We start from the raw sequence: 23,885 nt of genomic DNA, 5'->3' as shown, positions 1-23,885 counted from the left end.
TTCTATTAACGATCCGTTACTTTTATAAAATACGTAATATTCTTAAACGAAATCCGAATAAAACCTTCGAAAATTTTAATAATTAAGGAATAATTCACGCCTATAAACGTTATAAAAGTCAAATCCTTTTTAAGACTAGCTAATTACTACTAAATTTTCGTCCCCAAATTTAACAGGATAGCGATACCCCTAACGAACCTAACAAAAAAGGACGAACTATTCTAATAAACGGAAAAAAAAAATAAAGCTTTTTATAATATTAAAAAACGAATCCTTAACGAATTAATACTTTACGTAATAAATCCGTCTAAACCCTTTAAAATCGAAACTAACGTATTAAACTACATAATTAGAAAATAATTAAATTAACGAAACGATAACGGAAAGTCGTACCCCGTCGTATTTTTTTTAAAAAAGCTTAATAAATTAGAGTTTAATTATTAAATTTATAATAAAAAATTAATAACTATTATTAAAACTTATAAAAAATAAAGATATTATTTTAACGAAATAATAAAACTAATTAAAATTTATACCGATTATAAAAACCTTACGACGTTTATTACTATTAAAAAATTAAATAAATAATAAATATAATAATTTAAATTCCTTTTAAAATTTAACCTTATTATTATTTATTAAAAAAATAATAAGAACGGTCGCGCCGATATATTAAACCGACAACCGGACTATTAAAAAGAGGTTCTATCCGAAACGCGAACAATTCTCGCCTATAATCAAAATAATAACCTCGCACCCTTAAAATAACTAAACGTTACAAACCACGTCTAATATAATAATAAATAAATTACTAAGTTTCGGCAACTTAACTAAACCCCCGACCCCGCGAACTACCTTAAAGATCACCTCGAAGATCGCGACGGTTTCGCTTTTTACCGAAATAAGATTTATATCCCCGAACAGTATCGCGAAGACTTTATTAAAGAATTCTATAAGTACCCTACACACGAATACTAAAGGATATTCAAAACTTAGAAAAGGATTACTAAGCAATTCGATTATAAGAACCTCAAAACAATCGTGGCCAAAATAATCAGTAAATACAACCTTTATAACAAAGCTAAAGCCGCCTAACACCGACCATACAAAAAATTATAGCCGATCCCACCGCTAAATAAAATATAGAAAACTATCGTATTTAATTTCGTTATTAAGCTACCCCTATTAAAAAAACCTTTAATTAAAATCGATTACGATAACATCCTAATTATTACGAATAAATTTACAAAATATATTTACTTCTTACCGTATAAAAAATTTAATAATACTAATAACCTAGCGTATACGTTCCTCCAAATAATCGTTAATTAATGTAAACTACCCGAAATAATTATTTCCGATAGAAATAAACTATTTACTACTAAATTCTAAAAATTATTTATAATATAATTTAAAATTAAATATAAACTATCTACGGTTTACCACCACTAAACAGATAAATAAACCGAACAAATAAATTAAACCTTAAAATAATACCTACGTTATTATATTAATTATAAATAAAATAATTAAATATAATTATTACTAATAACTTAATTTATTTATAATAACGCGGATAACAAAGCTACATATATATTACCATTTTAAATAAACTACGAATATAATCTAGAAATTACTAGAAAACTAAAAAAAAAAAAAGCTAGCACTAATCGTAACCATTTAAATCGAAAAACTAAAAAAACTCCAAATTACGCTATAATAAAACCTCACCTTCCTCCAACAACGAATAAAGGGATACGCCAACTAAACAAAATTAAAAAGACCAACCTTTAAAAAAAGAAAAAAAGTCTACCTCCTACAACAAAACATTAAAATAAAACGATTAAGCAATAAATTAAATTTTAAAAAAATAGGACTATTTAAAATTATAAAAATTATTTTAAAAACCAATTACCAATTATCACTACCTAAAATAATACGGGTACACCCTATATTTTATATTTCATTACTCGAACTAGCGGTCGAAAAAACCCTAATCGACACACAACTAAAAATCGAAACAGATTAACACGAGTATAAAATCGATAGAATTATTAATAAAAAAAAACAGAACTTTTAATACCTCGTTTAATAAAAAAGCTACCCGCCAAAAAACAATACTTAAAAACTTAAGAAATACTTAGCAAACGCCGCGGAAAAACTTTAAAAGTTTAAAAAAAAGCTTCCCCGCAAGGACCAACGGCTTAAGCTCAAAAAAACCTATTAAACCAAGAAATAACTAATTAATATCTTTAAAAATACCTAAAGAACGTAAGTTATTAAAAACGAAGTTCTCTTAATTAATAATTAAAAAAGAAATATTATCTTCCTTATCCAGTTCCTATATTCCCTAACGAAACGCCTCCGAACGCTTTTCCACCACAACCTTTTTCATACAACGAAAACAAACTAAACAACCTAGGGCGGTAAACAATTACGTTTATAAAAAGAACAAGGTCTCCTTTACATCCAACTCTTCCGCCTCTAGCTTTTTTTATTAAATAACTAGTTTCGTTAAAGCCGACGTAATAAAGGTACTATTACAAAAACGGCTAACCTAAATACACTCTAAATAACGAAATAACTTCTCGCTTATACAACAAGCCAGGTTCTAATAAAAACAACGAGTATAAAATATACTAATTAAGTTACCCGTAGATTCCACGTTAGCGATAAAAGCTAAACGCGCGATAATTTTCTTAAACCGAAATTTTTCAATATAACTAATTATAATAAATAAACATTATAATAAAAAATAATAAAGAAAAAAAACTTACTATAACCTAATAATATAAATAATTAAAATACTTATAAAATCAATACTTTAAAAATAAAGCGGTTAAAAAAAAGAGGATAGTATTACAACCCGACCTAACTATACGGCTAAAACCCTACCCGCCGGAACGGAACTACTATACCCCGACTAAGCTACAACGTTACAACCACCGACCGCACTACTAACTATACCAATATAAACTCTCCTATACTATAAAAGCGCATAAATATAACTACAAAAATATCTCAAACAGCGAAAGGATAGACCCGACCCGGGAAAACAGCTAGGAAAAAGCCACGGAACGAGGAGCAACTAAACCACCGCTCTAATAAATAAACTAGGAGTAACGGGATCACGGCGCCTTTAAGTAAACCGCTAAAATAAATCACCGTAATCTAAAAAATAGATCACCGTAAACTAATAACGGGATCACTATAAGCTAGCGAACGTTCTAATAAATTAATAAGGGAGGAAATTAAATATATAACGACGGACGTTCCCTATATATTTTATATAAATACTTTTTACTTTAATAATTAATTTAAATATTAATCTTAACCTATTAATAAAATAAATAGCTTTAATAAAACTATTATAAACACCCCTAAGCCTACGCACCTTAATTACCTTCGTTTTTACGAGCTATTACTTATTATAATAATAAAAGCGACTTCTATCGCATATTTAAATACTCTCTCGTATTACTAATATAAACCCTAATACATCCTACTAAGTTTCTTTTAGAACCCAGATAGCGTTCGTTACAGCTTAGTCTTAATTCGCCGACTATAATTAACTCTATTTTAATAAGGGTTATTTAAATATATAATTATATATAGCCTAGCTAGTCTCGCGTATAATTCGGAACCTAGTCTCCTCCCTATAATATATACTCGGGAAAAGGGGTTCCTCCTTGTACGGTTAATTTAGTTCGGCTCTTCCTTTGAATCTCTAACGGGCGGAAATTCTCGGGGCTCTTTAGCACGGTCGCCCTTACATCGATAAGGGCGTAAAACCGTCTCTTTACTCTTATTAATTTATAATCTCTACGGGTAATTACTAATTAATATTAAATAAGCTTTCGTACGTATATATAAATTCCGAGTTTAATCGAGGTTATATTATTATATTCTATTATTTATATCTATTTTTAATACGAGCTACGAAGGGTATCGTATACCCCTTTTAATAAAACTAAAAAGGGGTTCGTACGCGCAGGTACGTAGCACCCCTTTTAAAGTAATATAGAAAACCTTAGTTCCTACTATTCTAATATTAACGGTAATTAATAAATAATACTTTCTTTAATATTATTAAAAGGCACGTTTAAAAGTAATCTCGAGTTAAAATATTCGATATAGTTAAAAAATAGCCGGTCTTTAATTAATAAATATAATAAAACTATTATTAAGTTTTTATTTACTTAAAAACACTAGTTATATAACGACTAATCTTATAAAAATAATATTTAATAAGTTTAATAAAACGCTTTATACGCTTTAAAATATTTCTTATAATTTAAATATTATTTAATCGATTTTAAAAAAGTTAATAAAGTTTAAAGAGTAAATATAACTTTTTAATCTATTAAAAAAGTACATAACTACGTAACGCTAACTATTTCGAAAAGTCTAGAAAACATTCGATAAAAAGAAAGTATAAATTACTATTCTAAAGAGGCAAGTTTAAGCACTCCAGGCTTAATTAGAGGCTATAACGCTAAGGAAACGAAAAAAGGTTAATTTAAGCCCGAATTCGAGGCTCGTAACGATTGAAAATATACAGCGCATGTAATTAGCTGTTGGTAAAGCTAAAAATGCTCTTAATGAAGAGAGCGATAATAATAATAGTAAGGCTATTTCCTGTATAGTTGTTGCAGTAAGGACGAGTTAGAAAGGCGACGTTGAATTGAAGTGGTTGATGTGAGCGAACTGGTTGACAGGGGGCCCGAAGCAGGGGAGGGCCCGAAGGCGGGTCTCCACCGTTATTGTTAAGAGTCGCCCAAGCCCAGTAGTCCTGCAAGATGTAGATGTAGTCCGCCGCGACAGCAGCGTACCAGTACTGGAGCATGTAAAAGGGTACTCCCGGAAGAACGCGTCAAAGCTCGAAAAGGACTCGAGGACGTAATACGCGAGCAGCAGCAGCGCGAACCGGGGCCAGCAGAGCATCGTCCCGACCCACCCGCCGATGTGGACGGTCGAGAGGACAGGCCGCAGTACGCGCTCCAGCGTCTTCTGGGCCACGAACCCGTCGCGCCAGACCTGCGGCACCTCGCGCAGCGTCCGCACGAAGTGCTGCACCGTGCTGCACTCCCAGCGCATGATCTGCCGGAAGTAGGCGCGCGTCTCGACCCGCGAGGTCCGCAGCACCGTCGCGGCCGGCGTGTCCTGGACCGCGATGGTCCAGGCGCGCCGCTGCAGCCAGCGCGAGGTGAAGGTGTCGTCGCCCACGTCGAGCCGGTGCCGGCCGCGCCAGAAGTCGTTCAGGAAGGCCGTGATGTACTGCGGGTCCCGGACGATCTCGGCGCGGACCAGGCACGACGTGCCGGCGAGGATGAAGCACCAGCGCGACTTCGCGTAGGGGATCTTCTGGGTCGGGTTGCGCTTGTAGGCCATGCGCATCGCGAGGACGTCCCAGGGCGAGAGCTTGTCGGAGTTGCGCCGGTCTTCGGGGACGTAGACGTTGATCATGGGACCGGCGGCGCCCACGGAGGGGTCCTCGAAGCAGGCGGCCATGTCCCTCAAGTAGTGCAGTGGCCACTGGATATGGTCGTCGGAGGTGGCGATGAGGCGGCCAGTGGCGTGTTATATGCCCGTGACCAGCTGAATCCTTTTCCCAGCATCCGGAGTAGAAGTGACGACTTTGACGACCAAGCCTTTCTCCTCCCTGAGCGTAGCGATGAACTCGTCTTCGGCTATGAGTTTGGTGATAGCTTCGGCTTCTTCGTGGACCGTGCTGATGATGACTTCCCTCGGCTTGTTCAGGGCCCAGAGGCGTAGACAGTCTTTGAAGATGGCGGGCATAGATTTCGTCGTGACCATGATGCTGATATCGGAGGTCTTGTAGATGGGATTTTCCAAAGGCAAGACAGGCCTGTAATCCTCCGGTGCCCGGGCCGAGATCACGTTGTCGATCCGGCCCCATGCCCAAAAGACGGCTAAGACGGTCGGTGCTATAGCGCAAGTCATGGTGATGTTGTGTAAAGGGGATAGTTAAAGATGCTCTTCGTAAATTTGCTTCCCAGTGAAAAAAAAGTTTTACTAAAGAAGGAGAGTTATCAGTCAATGATCTAGCTGAATAGACAGAGTGAACTCCCCCCCAAGCCTCCCTTTTACACCACTACGTGGTGTGGAAGACACGTAAAACGTCATAAACAACCAAAAAACTAAAAAACCAGACAAACAATCAATCAAACCACCCCGGGCCACACTGAATGCAGTTACTTCTAAGCTCGAACTAATGGCATTGTCACTAAGGTGAATAAAAAACAACAGCCATCAAAAAAAGGGCATTGCATTCACTTTAAATCATACAATCTCTTTCCATGCCTTTACTCTATGCATAAAGACTTGGAAGAGGCCAACCAGAATACCCACTCCTCGTATGCATGCTGATAACTGCCCACTGTGGAGAGCAAATCTAGTCAATGCAACCATTATGAGCCTTTGGGCGCATTATGGTACTACTTACCACAACGGAAACTTGGGGAAACTTGCTTCTCATCATGGGATGACCACAAAGCAAGTGACTGCAGTATTATAGGTTGAAAACGCGCAAGTATGTCGGGTCATTTCAGGGGTGGCTGGTGCAGCGTTGTTTACGTGTCTACTTACCATTTCAGATTTAGTCATTTCAATCTCAGTAGCCTCAACGTTTGCTATTTGTGGGATACTTGAGTTTATACGTAAGTACTAGTACCTAGAATATGGAGTTCAGTAAAGTCCCTAGGGTGGTTAAATTGGACACCTTCACCAGTATCTCCGTCACGTTAGCGAAGGCAAGTTTGTTTAATGTTTCCGTGAGTAATTCTTGAACGTGGTAGGGGTCGAGAGAGCGGGGGTCTTCCGAGAAAAGGCCATGTGAAGTCATGGGGTGTTTCATGGTTTGCAGAGCAGACAGCCTTAAGCGGCATCTGAAGAAACAGCTCAAAATCGGGGATAAGCTCCCTAGAGGTTCAGGAAGGGCAAATTGATGCAGGGACTACTGTGATTTATCGGTGGAAATGCCGGTTTATTTCCCCTTCTCTCTAATTTTCCTCTCCGGTTTCTCCATGGCTTTTCCCCGTCAGATTTCAATATGGTTTCACACTTCTGATATTGTTTAATGGGCTTTCGTACGTACGTACAAGTGGGGGTTCAAGTGGTGCTGTATTGCTATAATCTGTTGTTTATGCCTATCTATAGTGCTAGCTGCGAGGGGCATCGTATGCCCCTCTTGATGAAACAGAAAAGGGGTTCGTGCGCGCAGGCACGTGGCACCCCTTTTGGAGCAATATGAACAGCTTTAGTTCCAGCTGTTCCAACAGATATTGTTAGACTTTTGCTTGGCGCTATTGAATTCAGCCGTATTGTTTTATTTATCATATTAGTAAGGTTAAACAAGTAACCTCACTTGCTATTCACTCGCCTACTTCGGTAGTTTGATGAAGAAACTACGTTACTTACAACAAGGACAAGGGAAGATCAAACCTATGCTGGCGGACGTGAGACTCTCAAGTCAACGGCACTGTCTTGCAAGTCCATGAACTCGAAGAGTTCCCAGAGTTTGAACTTACTATCCTCCTCCTCAGACTCGGCGTCGTGGCAGATCTCAACGATCTCTTCCAGGTCCCCGTCCGACATCTCCAGCGCCGCGTAGCGGACGAGGGCGACGCAGAACCGCCCCCAGGCTATGACCCTGGCGACGTCACCGGTCATCGCGTGCTCGCGGAACTCGATCGTCGGATTCAGGGTGCCGTTGTGAAAGGGGCAGAAGTTGTAGTTGGCCCTGGCCTCGCACTGCAGGAGCCAGGCGACCTCTTCGGGCTTCTTGCAGGCCTTGATCTCGTCCAACGCATCTGGAATGGGGACCCATTCCAGATTGCCGCCCGCCTTGTGGCCCATCTGGTAATACAACGGGTCGTACTCGTCATCTTCACCCATGCGGATTCTGTTCAAGTCTTTGACGGCATCTTTGAATGTCCATCCGCGAGCGGCATTACTATATTTCCGGATAGATGGGCAATTGGGGTTGCCTCCGGTCCGATGCTCAGGGTGCAGGGTGGCTATAAAGGGGTCGAGTGTAAACAGGAGGCATGCGATCTTGCGCAATGGCTCCATGGTTATCGTGTGCGGGCCAAAGGCCACGTGGACGTGCAGCCCACAGGACTCGTTGACGTGCAGGAAGTACAGGTTCTTCACCATGTTGAAGACCCGGGCGACCTCCTGGTAGCTCTCGGGCGTGTCCGTCAGCGCGGGCGACACGATCTCGACCCCGGAACAGCCCTTCATCTCGGACTCGAGGTAGGTGTCGCGGGGCTGGTGCCGGCGGGGGTCGAACGTGCCCTTCATGTTCACGGTGTCGTCATCGGTAACGGACCAGCGGTGGAACCTCGCATCGGTGGCGTTGCCTACGAAACGCGTCTGCTGCTGGCGCAACGCCGGGTCCTGAGGCACCCTCGGGATCATCTCCTGGTCGATGTCATTGACGTGCAAGCCTTTCTGCCGGAGGTAATCCACGAGTTGCTGTAATAAGAAGTACTGTTTCTTGAATGGGACATCGGCTCCAACGACCACGCAACCAGGGTACATACCTTTCAGCTCGTCAACGGTCTCTTGGCCTGTTATCTTTGATGAGAAGCCGGATCTTTGGGCCTGCGCCCGGATTTTCTCTACCGTCCATTGCAGGATGGATGTAGCGAAGAATTTGAAATCGAATCCCAGAGTACCCCGAGCGGTAGGATCAGCCATGATCGTTTAGCAATGATCGGTAAGTTTGCTATGGATTTCAATGTGTTGATAATGCCAGGAGGACCTCGGTGAATTTATTCAAGTTGTTTCTTCCAAAATGCAGCAATGCTACAGAATCCTTTGATCATATATATGCATCGTATTGGCCAGAAACAGTTCGCCCCTTTTACCATGTTAATGGCATAAAGGGCTACAAAGCCCCAGCTGCGATCCATTGTTGACAAAATAAGACAATTGTGAGAAGCAATCAATCCTTTAAAACTCTTGCGAATAATAGCTAGGCTAATTTGTAAACAGTAACTTTGTAAGACTTGAATCCTCAAGCCACTACTATGGCTTTCGATAAGGTCCAAGGCACTGTGGTTATACCTCTCTTGCCATGAGTCAATATACCCTACAATCATGACCGCTTTGTATACTCACACATTCAACAGCCTCTAGTGTATTTGTACGTTCAGTATAGAAACCCAGTCCACTTTGAGACCGACGGTAGCAAATTGGGATCCTAACGATTGTTCCAGCTGGCAATCCATGCAATGATCTGAAAATATATGAATAAGGGTTGAAAAAACGTGCGCTGCACTGTCCCGCTAGTGAAACTCTGTTGCAGTATGCTTACTTTCAGGGGTTTGTATGGTTGGCAAAGGTGTATTTTAAACGCAATAAATCCTGACTAATCAATACTTGCAACCTAATTTCAACGTCTCAAAGTTTAAACACCACCTTTTCATTAATACAGTACTGAGTCTCACTGTGTTTTTTTTAATGGCAGTGGGACTCCGAGTCGTTATCGCTAGCATGGATATGTCGCTATGGGCCACCTGTCTAACATGCACCTGTATCAGCTGTCGAGGACTCGTATCGATGCGTGTTAGAGAACCTTGTGGATGCCAGCTTGAGGCTGGCTGTTTTGGTTGTAATCACTGAAGGCAAGGAGTTGAGTTTCCTATCTAGTAAGGCCTCTGACACATAGAATGAATGCCGTTTGTCAGGGTTTTAACTTATATCAGGGCGGGACGGAGTTTGCCATGATAGCAAGCAACCAGTTTCCCAGCGAACTTTAGCAAATCAACCTTCTCTAATCCAGATATAGACCATATTCAGAGCCCTGGGAGAATATTTTCTTGTATTCTTCTGTCTTCTTTTTCCAACCGAGATCCCCTCCTTCTATAGATAGCTGTTCATCACAGCAGCTTCCTGCAATCTGGACAATGGAGTCCCTAAATCCTCCGCAGAACTCCGCACCAAACCATAACAAAGCATTGCCAAGCAACCAGAACGCCATTCCTCCTCTACTCAGAATCCCACCGGAGCTTCGTATCTTAGTGTACGAGTATTTCGTCATTCTCGATCAACACTTCTGGTCCGAAGAATGTCCTATGCCCCTCGAATCCTCTATCCTCCAGATCAATCGGCAAATTCGCGACGAAGCCTGGGATTATCTGGTTAACGGCAACATATGGATTCGCGCGACTGGTGACTTTGGGCCTTATGCTAATTGGGGACATCAGCCGTGCTTAACGTACAGCGGATCTTCAAAGAAGCACTCGAAATGGTTGGATAATCAGGTTGCAGTCCACTTCCACCTCGCTGGCGGAGACTGGAAGGCCATGGAGACATTCACCTTTGCCTACCACCCCGCGGCGTATAATGGCTTCATTTTGGACCTATCCTTTCTCAGCATTGGTTACTCAAGTTTCACGGTGGAATTGAATCCTGCGGTTTCGAAACGGCCGACCGTGTTCTCGAAGGTAATGGGACCACTGTATTCAATCCGAGGTCTCCGGGATGTCTCATTTACAGGATTGGACGATGACGCTACGCAACAAGTCCTGATAGAACAGATGACGGGTGCATCGAATTCCTTCGAATCGTTAGTAAAGATCAAGGCATGTTATTACAAGATGGGACACAGAGCTGAGCTTGAGGGCCGGTATTCAGACGCAATGAACCAATATCATACAGGGCCCGCGTCCACCTATCAGGCAAGAGCACTGTTCCCCGAGGGCACGCCTCGAGGAAACAGCCTGCAGCACATGGATACAGAGATGTACATTGCGTTCAGTCGTGTCGCTCACAAGCACATAAGACGGTTGGAAAGAACAGCTCCTCCCATCACGTCGGCCACAACCGCTACGCTGGATTTCCTTTGTGGCAACATTCAGGCCTGCAATAAGGCATTGGCATTCGTTGGCCTTACAGATAGCCAAAGATGTAGAGCCCACCTCTACCGTGCTTTTGCCTTCTTGCACTATGCAAACTACCGGAGGCCCTCCTTTATTGGGATCTTTAACTATATATACCAAGGCGACGTTCATTTCCAGGCGGCAAGCAGTCTTTCCTATGCACAGAACAGCGACTCATCGAACGATGCACTGGCGGATCTCGAAGAAGATGACCATCAGCTATGCAAGGCTATCCAAGCAAGACCCGGACCTCAAGCGTTCAAGCTGGAAAGACGGCGAATCCCCCTGTTAGGTATCTGGAAAGGAGATCCCGGTCTCTGGATTTGCTGGAACGACGGGCGGCTGAAGAGTAAAGGTATTCTCATGAAGCTGTTCCGCCAACGGCAAAAGCAGGGCCCAGAGGGTGAGGCCAGTGTTCTTGCGGATTTGACAGCAGATTATGGCGCCCTTGGAATCTCATGGACCCATTCAGCGGGTGGAAGGATGATCCCCAACTTCGCGGGCTTTGATGATACTTCTTTGCTACCTCCGGTTTGAAGACAAGTTGGCCCGGCAGAAGGTATATTCTTGCGACGAGTCAATTACGCTGCAACATATTGGCTCAGAAGAAGCGATCTTACCCAATATCATAACCTGACTTCCATGCACCATGTGCAAAACAGGTGCGATGGAATCTATTAGGTGAATCGGTTCCCTCAATGAGTCGTCTAATGCGCCTTCTACACACCCAGATGCCATTGTTTGTGGCGTTTCTTCTCGTTGCAACCCTGACCCGGACGCTCTTTCACACTTTCTTGAGCTCTTTCAAGGAGGAAAGAGGTTGAGTAGAAAATAATTTACCAGTTCAGGACCTAGCCCAGCGATAAATGCTGTGTGAATACAATAGACGCGGTAACAATCGCTTCAAGTTGAGACCCCGCGGCTGGAGATCTCCTCTTCTCGATTATTATAGCACAACACAAGCTATACCGCCTGTATTCACTTAGTTCGCCACCGTGTTATATTTACAGAGGCTGTCACAGCCGCTATTTAATCCAAGTCGAAAACTTCCTACGAGAAATCTCCTCCTCTAGATTCTTCTTAACACATCGCATATCGGCTGTCCAAGATCTCCCACGACCGGATTCCGTCCAACCATTATCATTATTATCATTATTATCATCATGTATGCCGTCCCCCAGGACTGAACTATCTATATCGCTATAATCTTTGTCAATTCGGCGATCTGGACGAAATTGCTAACTTGGGTCTCATTGACAGGGATCTGAACGACAACGAGTTCCATTGCAGCCAGTGCGCCAGCAGCTTCCAGCGCAAGGATGGGTGCGAAGTGCACGAGCTCAAAGCCCACGGTATCAACATCTCGGATCACATCTGCTCCCAACAAAACTTTCTCCGCAAAGGCCTGGGTTTCAAGCGCCAGAGCGCCCTCCGTGTCCACCTGCGAAAGGTGCATCAGAAGGCCCCCGAGCAGAACAAGCCGCCGACCACAGCCCATCGCGGCCCAACCATCGCTCCTGCCTCCGCTCCCACCTCCGCTCCTGCCCCTGGTCGTCCCGGCGCCGCCGACATATTGCCTCCGAGACCCATCGGCCCGCCTGCCGAGCCCACTGCGGAGATGTTCCTGGCCCCTCCTGCCGGCGGCGACGACGGCGACAGCGGCGAAGTTCAAGCCGGTCCCAGCAGGGTCACCATGGGAAAGCAGGTGGCCCACTACGACAACAGCGACGATCATGAAAACGAGGATGCCCACGTCGCAAGCGCAGTCAACGAAATTGCTCGACACACGCGTGGAGTCGTACGAAACATGCAGGAGCGCCACGGGAGGCAAATGGAAGATATGCGCGAGGAGTACGAGCAGGAAAAGGCGGTACTGAGGAACGACACCGTTCGCATGTATGAAGAGCACATCGGTCAGCTCGAGGGTTCCCTTTGAAAGCGCTTGACGATAATGCGACTTCTACTATAGTGCGTTTTCCTTAGGTGCATACGGGGATCAGGCAGGTGTGAGCGAAAATTCATGACATTTGGTGCTACAAGGCAAATAAAGAAAAGCTTGGAGATTATCATTGCGTCTTAATGGGACATTATGGTGGGCGTTCCGTCGAGTGCAGAGCCACGGAGTCGTTATGTTGGTAGTCGGCTAGATTCAGCATCTAGTCCTCACGAATACGAAACACGCTGCCAAACGACCTGATTGATCACGAACTCAGAATATATAAGTGCGGAGTCTACCAGCCATGTCGCGTCCCGCGCCCGAGAGATTCGACATCAAATGAACTAAATAACAGATCCGATAGCGCTGAAGATATTGTCTACTGGGTCTTCACTGCGAAAATGACAGCCATGAGGTGACCGGTGTAGAGAAACGTTGAAGTCATAACCATGCATTGCCTCTAAGGATGAAGATGTGATCTATGTGAAAATCAGGCCCATCTATACGGGTAGCTCTGGGGGTATTAAAATTGATGCTTCCTAAGCACCAGGCTTAGTCTTCTTGATCTCTTCGTCTTCGACATCCTTATCAACCCCGATCTGCCTCTTGTTGCGCACAATGTTGGAGGTAAATCGTTCTGGGGCATACATTTGCTCCAGCCGTTTCCTCGACGTTGTCAGTCTCGGGTCCTCGTCGCTCCGCAGGACGGTGTGAAGAGCCGCCCCGGGCCCAATCCATTTTGGCCAGCTTGCCGTGTCGACCCAGAGGTGTGATGGGCCGACAAGATCCTCCCCAGTCCAGCCAAGTTCTCACAAAAGTTCTATGTCTATAGGACCGGGAGCTGCGAGAGTGGGATCTAGTCGCACACCACATACTTGTAGCTCTCTCCTCTCGACTTCTTGCACAAATTCCACTGCCGCTTCCAGTGTAGTCAGGAACAAATTGGGCTGAGTACCGCAGTCATAATCCGCATTCAAGACTTGTCCTACAGTGTAAAGCGTCTCAAAAGATATGGGCGCGCTGAATTCAGCGTCAGCGCCCGTCAGAATGAGGTAAACCTGCATCTGCGAAAGGTCGTCCTGTACCCCGGTTGGTAACTCTTTGGTGACAATGATCAACGATCCAGAAAGAGGCATGAAGTCGTAATTGTCAAGGTTGTCATAATCTTCCTGATTATAGAGGCCAAGGGTGTCACCACGACCTTGAAACGTTTCACGGATATCATGGATGATTTGTTGATGGAGTCGGATGATGCCTTCCACTACCCCTTGCAATTCTTCCGTTGAAGCTAGCTGCGTAAAGGCTCTGTGGAACTGGCCGAGGTCAATTTCAATCATCTTAGCAATGAATTCTCCAAATTCAATAGGATTCTCGAACGGCCGGAGCCATTTTCGGTACAGGTAGTTGAGTATTGGCAGAGTGTCGTGGCCAATAGTGTACAAGGCAACGGACTTGTTGCAGGTGTCTAGGGCGTGCCGTCCGCTCAGGCCGGCTGGGCCCCCGGTCGGTAGGAATTGCGGTCCGAAGATTGCCCCAGGGAAAAGCCTGGTGTTGCTCCTCTGCAGGCTGCGCAGATGCCTATACTCCTGTGTTCCTCGCTCGTACACAATAAGCTCTTCTTGGGATGGATCTCTGAGGATCTCGTCGGTGTGCGGATCCATCCATGGGCATAAGTCCAATTTGGCGTAGTATAGGAAGTCCTTCGGCCTCCGCCTAAGATATTCAATAGAATCGGCGGGTTGGAGCCTGCTAATAAGGTCTTTGGCAACCATGATTATCGATGATGTGATTGGCGTATTAACGTGAAGACCGAGTTCTGTGGCGAAGGGCGGTGGAAATGCGTTGGCTCGGAAGACAAGGAAGTGTTCTAGGAGGCGATCAAGTCTGGAGGGTCGGTGCTAAAACTTCTGTACCACCAAATTTAAGTAGGTACATGTAGATATGGTCTTTCTCCGATACCTACCTACCTCCCAATAATTGGGGTTTGGGGCCCCTGTACATGTTTACGGTACTAGAGTTCAGTAGCTCTAGGGGACAGGCCGAAGATAGAATTCCATCAATGCGGTTCAAGATCACTTTAGCTGCTAAACATGTTCTTCTAATCAATCAAATTGGTAGAGGGAACTTTCGTGGCCACCCCCATAGGCCACTGGCCCCTTCTCGCACGCACGGCGAAGAATCAGAGGTATGGTGACGGATGAGCCAGCACCGCAGATTAGAAAGGTAATTCAACATCTAGTCCTCACGAATACGGAACGCGCTATTATATGCCCAAATTGGTCATGAACTCAGAATATATAAGTGCAAAGTCTACCTCAGTGTCGCCAGTCGGTGCAGGTTTTAAGTGGACGAGAGCGTCAATTCCCTGCCAGTCGACGACGACGAAACTACGGAAGACAAACGGCAACCCTATCTGACCTGTCTTAAGGCCTGCCGTTTTGCATCCGTTATGCAATACGAAAAGACCCCGACTCGTTCGTCATATTGCCACAACATCAAGGTTTCGTTTCGTTGGTAGAACCACACATGTATGTGTCGTATGATCAAGGCCGCTAAAGAGACGATTTCGCTAACCAGGATGTGCTAACCGGGTGTCATCAAGCATACTGGCTATGAGCTGGATTGTCAGATTCCATGCTCATCATCTGCCACGGGCCCGACTCCGGAAAGGTCCATGTGATTCCCACACCCCGGTACTGAGCTACTAGATCGTCTTGACTCTCAGGTTCAGTGCCCGAGTCCACGCTGTGTCGCTGTCCAAGCAACCTTTTCATCCAGGGAGAGCCCGTAGCATACCACCGTCGCCATACTTCAGGATCGCCTCTCCAGGTACCCACGAGCGGGATCTCGCGCTCCACTATCTCGAAGCCTTCGGGAGGAGTGACTGAATCTTTAGTCACATGGCCCTGTCGTCTTCATCGAGGTCTTCTAGTATATCGTATGATCGATCAACCTGCTTTGCATAGAACAAGTTCTTTGCTGCATCCTGGTAGGAGTAGTAGCCATCATCTAACCAGTCTTGGGGGCTGTACCAGTGCCATTGCCAAGGGTAGTGCTCTGCGGCGTACTCTCGCTCCTCCTCGGGATAGACATGCAGGAAATCAGCCTCGAATTGGAAGGCAAAGGCGCTGAAGAGATGGGCTTCGCGAAGCTGCTAGTCTATGATGCCGGCGAACTTGAATACTTCTCGAGCGTAATTAATACTTTCTCCAATCACCCTCGCCGCATAACGATGCTCATGGAGAGGCCGATTTGGTGTAGATTTCTTGAGCTGCATCATGTATTTGTGCGCGCTGCGGCTGAAACCGATGCACATGTCAGTTCCGATGTGCATTATGCTGTTGTATTCCGGGGTGCCCTCTAGCAACTAAGCATTCGTATGCTGCGGTTTTTTGTAAAGCACATTTTTCCTCAAAAAGCAGTCTTTCCCAAACGAGGCATGGTTCTCAATGCCAAAGTAGTAGTGACACATTGCATCTAGGTAGCATCCTCTGAGCTCAGAGTCGTGGCCGCGCTGCCAATGGTACTTGTGCATCTGGATCAGGCCCACGATCGAGTCCAGGGGGCACTTCATTTGTTGTGACAAGGACTGCAGGGCAGGGCAGGGCAGTCGGCAACACCAGGAAACCAGACATTTTCTAGATCTCGTAGTGTGCAAAGAGGCTCAACAAGCTTAGCGAATCTGGAACTTCCCGGAAGTGTAGCGGAGCTCATTCGTATCTTGAGGCCCTTGAATTTATCCGTATAATCACCGAGTTCCTGCACAAAGGCGTCGTAATGGCGGGGATTATAGGCGAACATGAAAATTTTGGCAACGCTGCCATCGTCAACATTGGCTTTGTTAGTTGAGCCACAAGTCTCGCCCAACCAGAGACTGACCGCTGCCTCACTGGCTATCCGCGCAGAATATTCCGCTGGAGCTATATCGGATGGGAAGTATGGCTGAGCCAGCCAGTACTGAAGGACACCCTTGTATTCGCCCTTCAAGTGAGGAAGGATGAAAGGGATGCCGCAATCATCCACTGCGGCCACAGTAACGTGAACCCAAAGATTCGCTCTAATCAGGTGGCCCCAGGCTTCAGCTCGAATCTGCTGATTGATCTGGAGGATCGAGGGCTCGTACCATGAAGTCATCAGGTTATCCTCCACTGGATGAAAGACCAATCCATGATCTGGAGTGAGGAAATGGCGGTAAAATTTTGTCGCGTATCTCTCTGGGGATTCTCAACAAGGGAGGGGTGCTGATGTTGCCTCCTGGAGTGTTACTGTGGCTTGCATTTTCGTCATTGCGCATATTGCAAGCTTGAAGATCCATTGTCGAGTCTTGGTACTTGCGTACTGGATCAATAGGACCCTTGGCCTGCTCGAGAGTTGTCTCTGTCATATGGTCGAGCATGAGGCCAGTCGGGTGGCAGAAAGGTCTGAAGGGGGCCGTTACGGAAGGTCTAGTAGTACTAAGCAGGCGTCGAAGTCCAAGCAAGACTGGAGAAAGAAAATAGTGTCAGTTCAAGTTGAAACATATATATGAAGATTACCAAAAAGATGATGAGGTTGGGCACTTCGCCGATAGTGTGGGATACGAGGGGAATTGGGGTCTTATTTATGTATGTGCAGGCTGTCATGATGGATTTATTCAGTCCTGCTGATAGGGACACTTACCTTTTTGGTGTCAAAAGCAATCAGTTGTGTGATTGCTTACAGCTGACCAAGTTGCGGTTTGTGAGCTGGTTGATGAAAGAAAGAGGGAATCGCCGAGTTGTGTTTCTGTGCTTCGCATTTATAGAGAAAATTGGCTGGGGTTGGTGTATTTAATGTCTCGTATTGAATACTACGCTTTGGTAAGTAGAACATGGTTGTAATAAAGATACACTCTTTCATCACATGATGTTAACATGCGGCTCACATCAGTTTGAGTAAGGTTATTAGTAACTGCCACGAACAAGTCCATGGTCAAGATGAATAAAGCACTGTATAATATCCCCATGTGCCATTGTCATGTTTGCGTCGATGTAAATAGTCAGATTTACTATGTAGGTGTAGTGATGTAGTAATAATACCGGTGACAAATTGACGGCCCTACTACTTGCCGCGTTATGAAATAAGTATCTAGTTCCTATAGGGTTCCATGTCCTATCGACTCTCGACGTAAGTATTACTCTCTTTGGAATAAACGGGATGTCTCAGGATCAATAAAGGCGGCTGCTCGAATAAACGGTGAATCTATCACCCTTAAGATATTGGGATAACGAGGAATAACGACTGGAATAAGAAGGGAGAATCCCCGAGAGTCGCCTATTTAAGCAAAACAGTTTAGCCTTGAGCGATATTACTATTGCCAGAAACAAATACTGTCGGAACCCGGTAGAGCCGCCCGCCTTGACACTCTCCCAGACCCAAGAAATGGTGCTTGTAAGTAAGAACAATAGATAATGAGAACGGGTATGGACAAGTGGAGGATTATGGAAGGTGAGATTGAAAGTCAGAGCAACGATACGGTGCAGCGACAAGTCTATGATTGACCCGCCAGGCCCTGCATGCTGGGAGGAAGAAAATACCAAAGTCGAGTGGTATGGAAAGGCAGCAAGCCTCCGCCTCTTGTGAGATCTCCGGCCTCTCTTTCCAGGATAGCCCAGAGAGGTCAGTGGTAGGCTTTGAGTGTCTCTGCCCTCCAACACTGCTCTTCGTCCAGTCCAAACCCTAACTAGGTATGATCTTGACGGGGGTGAGGGCAATGGCGCGAAAACAGAGATTGTAGCCCGAATGAGCTGAGGGGATTCAGCACATCCCCTGCTAGAGGCTCGCTCGTACGGTAACGAGAAATGGAGATGCCCAATGGGGTTGGGGCTACGATACAATGCTTTTGCTAATTCTTGAATGCACTTTCCAGTTATGAATGCTGGCTAAATCTTAATGTACTAGAGTTTGAACTGCTTGCAAGTGCTTTAGGGCGTCTCTGGAATCCGCCAGAACCTGACAGCATGCTACATGCTTAAGAGGAAGGTACATTGATAGCACTGGCTCCCACCGTAGCTTGAGCAGATTGCCACCCGGTTGAAAAATTGGAAAGAGCAATAGATGATCATATGTAGGTAGGTAAACATATTAGGTACGCAGATATGCCTAGAATGTGCAAAAATCACAGCAGTTTTGTGGGTGATTCGTATCCGGTCTTCCGATATTTCAAATTGAACAATATAACAATCAAACTCATAATACTCATCATCGTTTTCATGCCACCAATCTTTGGGAGGCTAGAGGCATCTGCCCTACAGATGCCTCCCCGACGTTAATCAATATACACATACGCAGGTGCACACACACACACACGCACACACACACACATACGTCACTAGTCAGCTCCAATCTGCCACAATGTCTTATCGTTCCAAGAACAACAAGTCACTGGGCAACGAGGAGATGCAGAGGCTGCAAGAGACGTATAAGGCCTCACTACCGAAGGGCCATCAGGTCTAGCAAGCCTTACAAGAGGCTCTTTGACAACGTGGTCAGTACAAAACACCTGCTTGACATCAATTGCTCCGCTAACTGAGCTCGGGTTCTCAGCGGTTGACAAGAGACGATCGGACAAGGAGTTCGAAACTGGGCCAAGGCGGAGGTAAGCTATCCCTAGGTAGCTAACCCATATAGACTCCTCCCCAGTCACTAACGTCGAAATAGATCGCCAAGGATCAGAAGGATGTAAGTGCACACGAATATCTGGTATTTTCTTGGAGATATGGACATGCTGACATTATATCTTGCAACAGAAATACGCTGCCATTGACGAGGTTAGTAGAGCGCCTTGCCCTTCTCCTAGTGCTTCGCCAATAATCTGTCGCATTGAGTACTTATACCACTATTGCCGCAAGCATTATCCTTGTCGAACCTCACATCGCGTGTGATTATGACTACTAACCGCTCAATGGCACTGCAGCACCATCCTCGTTCGTATTCGCACCGCAATCCCACCTCGCATACAAACCTCACCGACCCGTCACCAACCTCTCGTGCCCATCGCACCCCAACCTAGCCATGACCAGCGGTAGGTGTCTTCAAGGTTGGTGACAGGGTCCTCCGGCTAACTCGCAGCCTATAGTAATCGACCTCGCAGCGAGCCGGGCGGTTGCGAGTTCAGATCCCACCAAGAGCATTTTCCACACTTGGTCGCATCTGGGGGGTGTATCGCATTGGAGTACATATACCACTATATCGCACGCATATAGTGGATGTCCACTAATGCTTGCGGCAATAATGGTATAAGCACTCAATGCGACATAACCACAATAGGGCCACTTGAGAACAGCTGGCTGTAAGATGACTTCATGTCTGCTTCTTCCTTTCAGCTAATTAACGGATTTGAGAAACTTTCCATCGCCAAGGACGCGGCCAAGGCCCAGCAGAAGACAGTCGAGGTTAGTACCTTGTCCATATCTTGACTCATTTTGACCTTTTCTGGTCCAGTGCTAATTAGAATATAGGAGGTTAACGAGAAGAAGAAGAAGAAGAAGGAGGTGAAGGTAAGAGCCCCTTTCCCTTATTTATAGTCGAAGTAATGCACAAATGCTAACCTGTGAAATAGGAGGACCTGGATGCCGTAATCGTATGTTCGCCTAGATTCAGCAAAAGTACAGAGCTAATACTGTACTACAGGAGCGGATGAAAGGGGAGAAGAGCTCGTGGGCTCCATAATCAAGTCTTGATAAAAAAAGGAGGGAATCACCGAGTTGTGGTACAATGCTTTGCATTCATACTTATGAATTGTATTGTACCAGGGTTTAAACGGCTTGCAAGGTTGTTATGAAGATTACTTGAACCTCGTTTATCAAGATCTTTTGCGACTGCGAGATGACGGGCAGGCACTGTTTCGAGACAAGCCATGTAACCAACTCTAGAGCACTTGCAAGCGTGTTGTGGTCTGAACAGACGTATCTTACAGATCAAGAATTCAATATACAGTTGTATGATACAGGCAGGCCCTTGGCCGAACCTCTTCGCATGCTTCCTCCTCCACTTCTCTGGAAACATACTTTTGTCATATACACCACGAAAGATCTGTTTCGTGACGCTACAGCACAATGCCTCCTTCTCTCCGGATATCCTTTCCCCATTACCCCCCATCCGTTCAAACAGTTTGTGGCGACGGCGTCTCGGGCGGCGGGGGTGCAGCTGCTTCGCCGGCGGCCTTCCGGCGGGCGAGGTATTCGCGGTACTTCTTCTGGCGGGCGGCGCGCTGGGCGTCGAGGGCCTCCTTGCGGCGGGCGATCTTGTCCTCGCGCATCTTGCGCATCTCGCCCAGCAGCTCCTCGGCGCGGCGGCGGCGGTGCTTCATGGCGGTGCGGCGGTTGCCCATCTTGCGCTTCTCGGTGCGCACGAGTGTGCCCAGCCGCCAGTTCTCCTCGCGGTAGCTGTACGAGCTCTCCTGCAGCTTGTAGATGCGCTCGTCCCGCGGGCTCGGCTTGCGGCCCTCGCCGCGGCGGACCACCGTGGTCGGGATGCCCGACGCCGAGATGGCGGGCTCGGGCGCGGGCGGGGTGATGGTGGACGCCGTCATCCCTAACTTGCGCCGCCGCATCGCGTGCAGCGGGTAGGGCAGCTTGTCCTCCTTGTTGAAGACGACACCGATGTAGGAGCGGTCGGGATGCTTGGCCGGGTCCTTGTAGTACTTGACGTAGCCGGTCACCTTGGCGAAGAGGGTGTGGTCACGGCCCATGCCGACATTCTCGCCCGGCCACCATTTCGTGCCGCGCTGCTTGTATATGATGTTACCGGGGATAACGTAGGAGTCTAGATGAGAGCCTAGTCAGCATACACTCCTCCCACTGGAGCCAATTGTAAAGTTGATAGACGGAATGCCGAGAATAGAGATGTGTATGTGGTCGGTCGCATTTCAATTCCCATGAGTAGCTTTGATAGACCAGCAGAGGAGAAGTATGGCAAACGTACCGCCCGACTTCTTAGCACCCATCTTCTTCGGAATCGTGTCCGTGTTCCTTATCTTGTACTGTCCCTGACTCTTGACGGAGGCATATCGACGACCTTCGGTCTTTGCAGAGGGTCCGCCTATACGCAGCTGTGCAAAGACGTCCTGCAATTGCCTCAATGGGCCTGTCGCTGCAGCGGATCGGGCAGCGGAAGAAGCACCACAAGCTGCGGCCACAACCGGACGCCGCAATTGTGTGAGGCTCATGGTTTCGTTAACGTCGATTGCGTCGTAATTGTCGTCGTCGTCGTCGGGTTACTTCCTCTCTCTCAGAGAGGCGTGTCTCCATTCAATTGAAGCTCGGAGCAAACCTGGGAAAATTTCCGCTTACATAAGGCGGCTAGCCTACCACTCAACCCCTGCAAAGACTCCAGTAATAGCTCCGATAACGATAAGTGATCCCTGTACTGGACAGCAAAGCTCCAAGTGGCATGAATTCCACGTTTGGACGTCGATAGAATGCGCATGTAAATATTGCATTTAATCAGGTGTACTTGCTCGCGAAGGAAATCCATGCGCACTCGACTACACGGATTCAAGATCGAGAACTGAAAAAGCAAGAAAGCTACAGCGAATCCAAACCGCCCAAAATGAAGTCTCTCATTTCCATCCTCCTGCTAGCTCTCTTCTCCGCGACCGCATCCGCGCAATTCGGCTTCTTCGACCAGATGTTCGGCGGCGGCGGCGGCGGCAGCGGCGGAGGGGGCAGCCAGCAACAGCAAGCCCGGCAACAGCAGCAGCGCCAACAACAGAACGTGCCAAGCGACTCGAGCCTGTACCAGCAGAACTACGACAACTACCCGTGCGAGAACTACCTGTGCCCCGACACCCTAGGTAAGCCAGCCAGCAACGACGACACCCAATACTGCTATTACAAATGAACCCGCCGCCCGAACAATATCCAAAACCAGAGAAAGGCTAACGCATAACTTCCGTCTTTAGCATGCGTCCACTTCCCGCACCACTGCCCCTGCCCCTTCCCCGCCAACGAGGACAAGTTCGAGACGGGCGACGGCCACCGCCTCTGCGTGTCCAAGGGCGGCTTCAAGGCGGGCGAGGCGGCGCGCAAGGTCGAGCTGGCCCGGAAGGGGCTTCTGTAAACGAGGAGAACGAGAAGGACAATGATAATGACCACCCACCGGCACCCTCCTTATGAGCTAGCTAGCTTTATCCTCGTTACGTACAAACATATTTAGCAAGGGAACGCGAGTTATAGGGGAAATCTATTACGAAACATCCTCCAGTAAAATGACCGGGACAAACGGACACCGACTGAAAACGTGCCTATGGTTTGGAAGAGCTCCGGCATAGGTAGCGAATACGACGAAATTAGAATGCAAAAGTCGGCTAGGCCTTGTGATAGTGTTAGTTCACTTGGATTTGAGGTTATCAAGATGTAGTTGACGTTATTGGGACTATGTACAACCAGTGCGAGCTATTGCGACCAGCACTGCCAGTGGGACAAAAAGACGTATCAGATGTAAGAAAGTTACGAGCTACCCCTATTTGAAGAACCACACTTCAGGCCAAATAGGAGGAGCTCGTATATCGAGAATAACGAAGGCCAAAAAAATGCTTCCATTTCCGCTCGTCACGACAGCCCATGCGAAAATACATATGTATCTTGCTCAAATGTGCTTCCAAGCCGCCCTTGATCCTAATCTGCACCTCTTGGTGTACTGCTGCCAAACGACAGACACGACCACCCTCATTCCCTCTCCGCTCCTTGCTTGCCATAGAAAACGTATCAAATAGCACACGAAGAAGTGTATCAAGAACAAATTTCAATTCATCCCAAGAAGCGACGCCAGTGTCAATGTTCCTTACTCCGGCTTCATCCCTGCGAAAAAGTTGATCGCGCGACATCGCGTGGACAATGCTGCGTTACTGATGAGATGGGTGTACCTATAGAAACTCCAGAACCCCAATGCAGCCCAAATCCGTCTTCTGTTGCTTTCATAAGTCATCCTCCTGTTCTCCTTATCTTACTTCCACTTGTCGAACTCTGTCTTTGGAGACCTGGCCTGTCTGCTCCCATTCCTCCTTTTGAGGGGACCGC

At 46.3% G+C, this 23,885-nt stretch overlaps 10 protein-coding genes across 10 annotated transcripts; 4 read left to right on the top strand and 6 right to left on the bottom strand.

The window, feature by feature from the left end:
- Nucleotides 1–4,766: 4,766 nt before the first annotated feature.
- Nucleotides 4,767–5,964, bottom strand: PG994_014024 (uncharacterized protein; the record flags this gene model as incomplete). Its single annotated transcript, XM_066865433.1, has 3 exons — nt 4,767–4,792; nt 4,833–5,535; nt 5,596–5,964. 3 exons carry the CDS (start codon nt 5,962–5,964, stop codon nt 4,767–4,769), a joined length of 1,098 nt encoding a protein of 365 aa, XP_066708562.1.
- Nucleotides 5,965–7,464: 1,500 nt separating this feature from the next.
- Nucleotides 7,465–8,724, bottom strand: PG994_014023 (uncharacterized protein; the record flags this gene model as incomplete). The annotated part of the gene is made up of 1 exon (XM_066865432.1): nt 7,465–8,724. The coding sequence occupies one exon, from the start codon at nt 8,722–8,724 to the stop codon at nt 7,465–7,467; it is 1,260 nt and encodes a 419-aa protein (XP_066708561.1).
- A 1,211-nt stretch (nt 8,725–9,935) lies between these two features.
- PG994_014022 (uncharacterized protein) lies at nt 9,936–11,447 on the top strand (the record flags this gene model as incomplete). Its single annotated transcript, XM_066865431.1, has 1 exon — nt 9,936–11,447. The coding sequence occupies one exon, from the start codon at nt 9,936–9,938 to the stop codon at nt 11,445–11,447; it is 1,512 nt and encodes a 503-aa protein (XP_066708560.1).
- A 630-nt stretch (nt 11,448–12,077) lies between these two features.
- On the top strand, nt 12,078–12,846 carry PG994_014021 (uncharacterized protein; the record flags this gene model as incomplete). Its single annotated transcript, XM_066865430.1, has 2 exons — nt 12,078–12,082; nt 12,171–12,846. The coding sequence occupies 2 exons, from the start codon at nt 12,078–12,080 to the stop codon at nt 12,844–12,846; spliced, it is 681 nt and encodes a 226-aa protein (XP_066708559.1).
- An 809-nt stretch (nt 12,847–13,655) lies between these two features.
- Nucleotides 13,656–14,618, bottom strand: PG994_014020 (uncharacterized protein; the record flags this gene model as incomplete). The annotated part of the gene is made up of 1 exon (XM_066865429.1): nt 13,656–14,618. The coding sequence occupies one exon, from the start codon at nt 14,616–14,618 to the stop codon at nt 13,656–13,658; it is 963 nt and encodes a 320-aa protein (XP_066708558.1).
- A 1,124-nt stretch (nt 14,619–15,742) lies between these two features.
- On the bottom strand, nt 15,743–16,180 carry PG994_014019 (uncharacterized protein; the record flags this gene model as incomplete). The annotated part of the gene is made up of 2 exons (XM_066865428.1): nt 15,743–15,997; nt 16,064–16,180. 2 exons carry the CDS (start codon nt 16,178–16,180, stop codon nt 15,743–15,745), a joined length of 372 nt encoding a protein of 123 aa, XP_066708557.1.
- A 24-nt stretch (nt 16,181–16,204) lies between these two features.
- On the bottom strand, nt 16,205–17,230 carry PG994_014018 (uncharacterized protein; the record flags this gene model as incomplete). Its single annotated transcript, XM_066865427.1, has 3 exons — nt 16,205–16,206; nt 16,431–17,060; nt 17,113–17,230. Coding segments are annotated over 3 exons (750 nt in total).
- A 1,988-nt stretch (nt 17,231–19,218) lies between these two features.
- PG994_014017 (uncharacterized protein) lies at nt 19,219–20,535 on the top strand (the record flags this gene model as incomplete). Its single annotated transcript, XM_066865426.1, has 7 exons — nt 19,219–19,314; nt 19,525–19,545; nt 19,614–19,634; nt 20,190–20,258; nt 20,325–20,363; nt 20,426–20,446; nt 20,497–20,535. The coding sequence occupies 7 exons, from the start codon at nt 19,219–19,221 to the stop codon at nt 20,533–20,535; spliced, it is 306 nt and encodes a 101-aa protein (XP_066708555.1).
- A 433-nt stretch (nt 20,536–20,968) lies between these two features.
- Nucleotides 20,969–22,033, bottom strand: PG994_014016 (mitochondrial 54S ribosomal protein bL27m; the record flags this gene model as incomplete). Its single annotated transcript, XM_066865425.1, has 2 exons — nt 20,969–21,630; nt 21,790–22,033. 2 exons carry the CDS (start codon nt 22,031–22,033, stop codon nt 20,969–20,971), a joined length of 906 nt encoding a protein of 301 aa, XP_066708554.1.
- A 383-nt stretch (nt 22,034–22,416) lies between these two features.
- On the top strand, nt 22,417–22,926 carry PG994_014015 (Long chronological lifespan protein 2; the record flags this gene model as incomplete). Its single annotated transcript, XM_066865424.1, has 2 exons — nt 22,417–22,660; nt 22,769–22,926. The coding sequence occupies 2 exons, from the start codon at nt 22,417–22,419 to the stop codon at nt 22,924–22,926; spliced, it is 402 nt and encodes a 133-aa protein (XP_066708553.1).
- Between the last annotated feature and the right edge of the window lie 959 nt (nt 22,927–23,885).

The sequence above is a fragment of the Apiospora phragmitis genome, assembly GCF_038363925.1.
Source record: "Apiospora phragmitis strain CBS 135458 chromosome Unknown utg000013l:1.0-2965645.0:1.0-2969333.0, whole genome shotgun sequence".
Classification (NCBI taxonomy): Eukaryota; Fungi; Ascomycota; class Sordariomycetes; order Amphisphaeriales; family Apiosporaceae; genus Apiospora; species Apiospora phragmitis.
Note: the sequence above shows the minus strand (reverse complement) of the source record. Positions and strands in the feature narration are given on the sequence as shown.